Below are 6,440 nucleotides of genomic sequence, written 5' to 3' on the forward strand. Positions count from 1 at the left end.
AGTTTGTCACGGGTAGGGTCTGTAAATTTAGACACTTGTTTGCCTCCCCCACCCCAATAAGTTTAGTCCCCTACTTTGTGATCCTGATGCATATAGAAAACAAATGTTTTGGGTTAAAGAGCTGCTGGGCTTGTCTGAATGCAGAGAAAAGCTATAAAATGATCACAAATGACAGGTGGCATGGGCTGCCACATTCATAGCCCCCCCCCCTTCCCCCAACACATTTTGAGGCTCACGTCTAGATTGTGCCATTTTAATGAATAGCTGCGGTGATGTCTGAACTCTGGTGGGTACCAGAGATTAAGAGCAATGGGAGATCTGCCATCCAAAATCTGACACGAGTGCATGGAGACTTTTGCCTCGACTAGTAGGCACATTTGTGGAGAGGACACTTTCTACCAAAGTTGGTTAGAGAGCAGCTTCTTTAGTACTCACACCTAAAATCCTAAGCAAATTGATGGTCAGAGATTGTTCCATGAGGTAGTGGCCATGCATGTGGCACCATCTGTCTAGAAGATTCAGAAAGACCAGAATGCTATTTAAATAGGCACCGGTACACCACCCCCTGAAAATATACTATAGGCAATGCTGTGAACTTTAAAAATTTTTATTGCTTAGTATTAACAGAGCCCTTTGCTTTTCTGTACGCAAAGAATAGCACAGCCACACAGGAGACAGCCAGGACACCTACAACAGCACCAAGGATGGAATCTTGGAATTGGGAGTCTGCAAGGAGAAAAGACGGACATTATGAATGAAGAAAACCTAAACACACTGCAACTCACTAGGCTAGATTCAAAAGCAGTCCTTAACATGGCTTGCATTTACACTGTTCAGACAAGTTACCTGCAGAGACTTCGTCTTGCCGAGGAGAGAAGGCCTGAGATACAGAGGACAAAGGAGAGACCTTCTCCAGAAAAAGAGGGCCAACAGAAATGGTCTCCTGCCATCCAGCTGGTGCACTCACTTCACCTGCAAAACACAATTAGTTGGTGTATCCCAGACTGGACACTACAGAAGCCTGCTGTAAAGGTCACTTACTTGCTCTCCTGCGTCTTTGTTTAGGGGCACCAGAGCCCCTCCTGAAGGGAGGGGGGTTGGCACAGCTTGTGTCACAGCAGCTACAGACAGCATTGTTCCCATCCACTGAGCTCCACCTGAAAGCACAGCCACCAATCACAACCTGCTACCTCATCTGAACAGGTGCACCCTCATCCTCCCAGTCAGTCGCTTACTGGCTCAGTGCAGAGTCATATGAACAATCCTTATTCAAAGGATCAACATTAGCAGACGCCAAGGTCACCTTCAGATGGCAGGTAATGAAGATCTGCAAGTAGACATGCAAGAGTACTGTCAAACCTGGGAGATCCAATGGGATTCCTCCAAAAGATGGGAGGAAAGGACTTACTGAACTAGTAGTCAGGCCATAAAACCTGAAGGCATCCAGCTGGAACTGCATTACAGACTGGGCAACTCTGGGGGACATGAACTGGGAATTGGAGCCTGTCAGTTGGCTGTCTAAGAAACACCTGCAATACACAAGATGGACCATATCATTGCGTTTCCAGACCAAGATCTAGTCCGACTATTCCTCACACCCACCCATTATTCCCAATGAAGGTGTAGGCTGGGGCTGATGCATTGGACCCAGGAGTGGCCACACAGCGGTCCACAAAGACACGGAGAGGCTCATGGTTAGTGCTGTCCACAGACGCTTGAAGGTTAATGAGGTCTCCTAGGAAGAAGGTGTTGGATGGACTCGGCCCACTCCAGTCACCTGCAGACAGGAATGTTACAAGGTGTTCAGATCACATTAGTGCAAATGGAAAGTAGGATTTTTAAATGTGTACACCTACTGCTCATTATAACAAGGGAGAAGCCTAGAACATCCTCGGCAGATATTGTGGAGGTGTAGGGAACCCAAGTGGGGTTTAAAGCATTGCTGCTTACATTGTGTAGCCTGGGGAAAGAAAAAGGACAATAGACAAGTGCAAAACGGATGTGATGTACAGCACATTATGACGTGTTAAGCTACAAGAATCTACCCTGATTTGAAGACCTGTCATGTTGCTCACCTTTCTATTTGCATTAGTATATACTTGGCCAAGTGGACTTGGTTCCCTTACCTGTTGTATTGGCATTCAATCTGCACAACAGCTGGATTTGTTCTTACAATGGGAAGACCATCAATTGGAGAAGGATTGTAGTCCAGGGAGAAGGTGTACACGATGAGAGCTCCCAGCATCTAAAGAGCCAACAGTTTAGGGCTATTCAGCTGACAATGCTAAACTATAAGAGCAAAAACATCTAGATTGGACTCGAAAAGCACAGTCAGAGACCCTTTGTAGTGAAAAGGTTTAATCAATATAAGTTACATAAAGCAATTTGCTTTGTAACTTTTCAGGAGAAAAGCCAAGCAAAATGATGCCTTTTATTGGCCAACTAAAAAGATTACAATATGCAAGCTTTCGAGGCCACTCGGTCCCCTTCACACAAGATGTAAATCTTTCAGGATTGTAACAAAAATAATCCTTTTAAAGGCTCCAGATATCCTTTTCATGATCTGTAAAGATCTCCCACCAAAGAGCTGACTACTGGCCATTCACCCAAAAGGTTACTTAAGCAAATGTCCAAGCAGTACACCTCTCACAATTTTTAGAACCGATGTTCAAAGCATGTTTACTCACCATATTGAAATGCTTTCAGGTGTGAAATCTACAATTTATCACCCCAAACCTTTAGGAATGCGGGTTTGTGAGGGAAAATGGAAAAACCTCAACTTAGTTAGGTTTAGTCAACTTAACTGAACAGAATTTAGATGGCTTCTTCCAAAGGAATAATCTGATATTTAGAATGCCCACATACAGGTCACGAGTGGGCACTGCACCACCGATAAAGGGTCTATGCACACAATGCAGGCTTAACTACTCAATTCTCCTTTCTTGCCTATGCTGTACTAAAGCCTAGGAGCACTCAGTACGCCATTAAAACGTAAAGAAAGAGAGGATCTCGTTAAAGCGTGCCTGATCAATTGCGACTTGTGCGCCAAAACGTCATACGAACATAAAGCTCTCGTATGTGGCTCAGGTCTGGTTTCAGTAGTAATCTTCGAGAAACAAGATTAGGTAAAGGACAAATGCGAGAGCACTTCATCAGCTCACATCCACGGTGCTCCCGCAGCCCTGCAGAGGCGCTTCGATCACAAAAGGCTGAGCACCGGCCGGGCTGGTGACGCCACATCCACCCATGGAAAGATCAGAAGGCTGCACCGGCTTTTGGATGCCCAACAAGTCCGGACTGATGGTGACGATCACCTCACTGTCGGTGCACTGAGCGGTTACGGTCTGCGGAGCGCCAGCTCTCGGCTCAACATAATGCATGACCGCGGGCTTCTGGTGTTTTGCGATTTGCTTCCGTCCTTTGAAACGGGGCTGAGCAAAAGCATCGCAGAAGATAAAGAGCAGCAACACCACGGCTATCTGACCCTTGTCTTTACACCACATTTTGAAACAGCAAAGGGGAAAATCAACAAAGCGCAGTAAAGTTTGAAGCGCAGCACAGTCTTTGTATACACGAATGAAGGCGGTCGACCGCTTAATGATAATAACACGTGCGGAGAAAAAGATCACCAATCAGACACCAATCGCGTTTGAAATAATCAAGACGCATGAAATACTGAGGTTAATTACGGGAAACAGATCATAAAATTCGAATCACAAATTAAAGCATGCCAACGCGTAAGATCATCTCTGGCAGTAAACTAGCAGTTCTTATGTGGATCACGCAGCCGCCAATTGGGTTTTAAATCCCTCGGTAATTAAAACCTATTTGCTTTGCGTAAGTGAAGAATAAAGTGAACTAAATGTTAAGTGTGATGCCTTGAAGAAGTTTCACTTACGAGATTTGGGGCGTGTTGTGCATTGCAGACTAACACGGAAGACTAATGGAATATTGGACAAATGTAGTTAAAGTTGAATGTAGTCAAATGTTTTGTGGTAATGGGGTGCTACTAAAACGTTTTATGTAGCTTCGATTTAATCTCACTTTGCATCAAATTCATTTGAAAACGTTTGGAGTGATGCAGACAGCTCTAAGGAACTGTTTTGGTAAAATCAAATCAGCTTTGCAAAGCGGAGACAGGACAAATATCTTACCATTCACATTGATTTCATATCTGATTGATTAAGTGAAAAAGGTCATAAAGTAAATCACCTTGTAAAAAAAATAGTGGAAAGCAACCTCAGGACAGGCAGGCCCAGTTTTGGGTGGATTGGTTCAAACAATGCAGAGACGATGATAAATATTATTTTTGAGCCAAACAGTGGCAGTGCCTGTGACTGCTCCATTGTTGTCATAATCTGGAAGTGGACCTCCGATAACATAAAGAAATCTTCCTTTTTTGCCTATTTATGTAATAGTGAATCAACAGTTTTGTGGTGTAAAAGTGACCAGGAACGGCACTTGAACGTCTCAGGTTCTTTTTATACTGGTGCACAATATACGTATTCAACATTCACTGGGCACAAATAAGCTGAAATGCAAAGTAAGAATATCTCAACATCGGTCAAGGTAACCTACCTCAAGTTCAATGTCTTATCAGGGGCTGGAAGCCATTTGACTCATGAGACATCCCTAGCTGCCAGGATTCACTTTAAAATAATTTAATAGTAATATGTCTCTAACGATAGGTCTAATGCTGTAGTCACATGGCCTGGGAGGGCAGAAAATAATAAAAACTCCAGGGGTTGTGATGAAAGGGAAAAAGAAACAAAATATTCAAGAGAGCAAAGGCCAAAAGAGCGTACACACTGACATTTTCCAGCTCTTGTTGTAACAATTGGAGTTGATTAATGGGGTGCGGAGTAAGTGATGTCTAATTTTGTTTCCCTGCTTTCTGTTTCAAAGTATTGAATTGCTGTGGAAAACGATAAACGTACAAGACCGAAAACATCTTCATGAACAATGAAAGCTGCATGAAAGTAGTCCCAGTCATCTCAGACAGTGTTTGTCAACGTCTGTATCGCAGCCAATGGTGTGCCATGACAGCTATCCAGTTGTGCCATCGAAATAATAGTGTAACGCACCTCGGTTTGAACCTGAGAGGGACAACAACCTCAGGTGGGCAAGACCTGTCTGAGGAGGACACGACTACCTGAAGAAGCTGGTGTAAAAGCAGCTCTATTATCACTATGCTGCCAACACAGCACTCCTGGCTGCTTGGGTGTGTGGTCGCCAGCGAGTGGATAGTTGGCATACAGGCTGATTCTGAGGCAGAGAGGGCCGGGCAAAGGGACAAAGTAACTGGGAGGTGCCACCAATGTGCTCACTAAGTGCTGTGAATGCTGATCTCGGAGCTGCTTTTTTACTCCCACCCGTTCGGACAGTTGAGCACAAGTATCAGAATGAGTGTGTTTGTGGTTAGCAAAATTGTGGGGCCTTGGGATCTTTTTGGTTACAAAAAGTGGGCCACCTAAGAAAAAAAAGCTGGAAAACACGGATCTAGACAATCAGAAAGCACATGAGAATTCTTTCAGGCCTGAAGGAAAGGAGGGAAAAATTAATATTCAAGGAAATGCAGACATCCTGATCTTAAAGACAGAATAAGATTTAGCTTGGATGTTTCCTGTGGGAGTAGTACAAGACAGGGTGGGGGTGAATGATGTGTCAGGATGTGGGGGTCTGTGGATCTTACTGTGTGAGATTGTGCCAAGGTGAGATGAGACTGGCAAACCTCCATAGGACTGGGTAGACTGGCAGCAAGTGTAGAATAAAACTAGGGTGGGAATGTCTCTGTGGGTGGGCTAAATGATGAACTAATGTGTGGAAAACAGTGGAAATGGCCAAGGAGTGGGCACTCGATTAGCAGAGGGAGAATAAGATTTGGAGTCATGCTATGGATATGTTGTAAGGCAGACGGAAGTGCACGTTTATGGAAGATTATGGAGCTGGGGGTGCAGACATTATGGTGTGCGCTTTGGCAAAATGGGGAACTGGGCAAGTTGGCAGAGGACTGGGAAATTTAGAGTCAGGTGTAGAATAAAATTTGGGTGGCAGGGGTACACCTGTTCTTTTAAACATCTGTAGAACAAATTAGGGGAAGAATAAAGGGGGCTGCGGATGTGGATGTCACAGACTGAAGATTGACGAACAGTAGCAAAGGGAAAGCTGGCATCATATTGGACAGCATGGTGGAAGGGTTGAAAATATTATAGTCTGGATTTGTCCTATGGATCTGGTACTGAAGAGACCAAGATGCACATTGAAACTATGATGAGGACCGTGAGAGCAGGTGGAATAACAGGATAGATAGATAGATAGATAGATAGATAGATAGATAGATAGATAGATAGATAGATAGATAGATAGATAGATAGATAGATAGATAGATAGATAGATAGAGGCACTATATGATAGATAGATAGATAGATAGATAGATAGAT

General features: G+C 44.0%; 1 protein-coding gene across 1 annotated transcript; it reads right to left on the reverse strand.

Moving 5' to 3' along the window:
- Window positions 1–606: 606 nt before the first annotated feature.
- LOC120528290 (zona pellucida sperm-binding protein 3-like) lies at window positions 607–3,593 on the reverse strand. The gene is made up of 9 exons (XM_039752433.1): window positions 3,162–3,593; window positions 2,127–2,245; window positions 1,857–1,960; window positions 1,603–1,777; window positions 1,409–1,529; window positions 1,236–1,327; window positions 1,042–1,157; window positions 847–972; window positions 607–726 (listed from the first exon to the last, which is right to left on the reverse strand). Exons 1-9 carry the CDS (start codon window positions 3,501–3,503, stop codon window positions 608–610), a joined length of 1,314 nt encoding a protein of 437 aa, XP_039608367.1. The 5' UTR covers window positions 3,504–3,593; the 3' UTR covers window position 607.
- Window positions 3,594–6,440: the final 2,847 nt, after the last annotated feature.

This window comes from Polypterus senegalus, chromosome 4, assembly GCF_016835505.1.
Source record: "Polypterus senegalus isolate Bchr_013 chromosome 4, ASM1683550v1, whole genome shotgun sequence".
In the NCBI taxonomy this organism is placed as follows: domain Eukaryota; kingdom Metazoa; phylum Chordata; class Cladistia; order Polypteriformes; family Polypteridae; genus Polypterus; species Polypterus senegalus.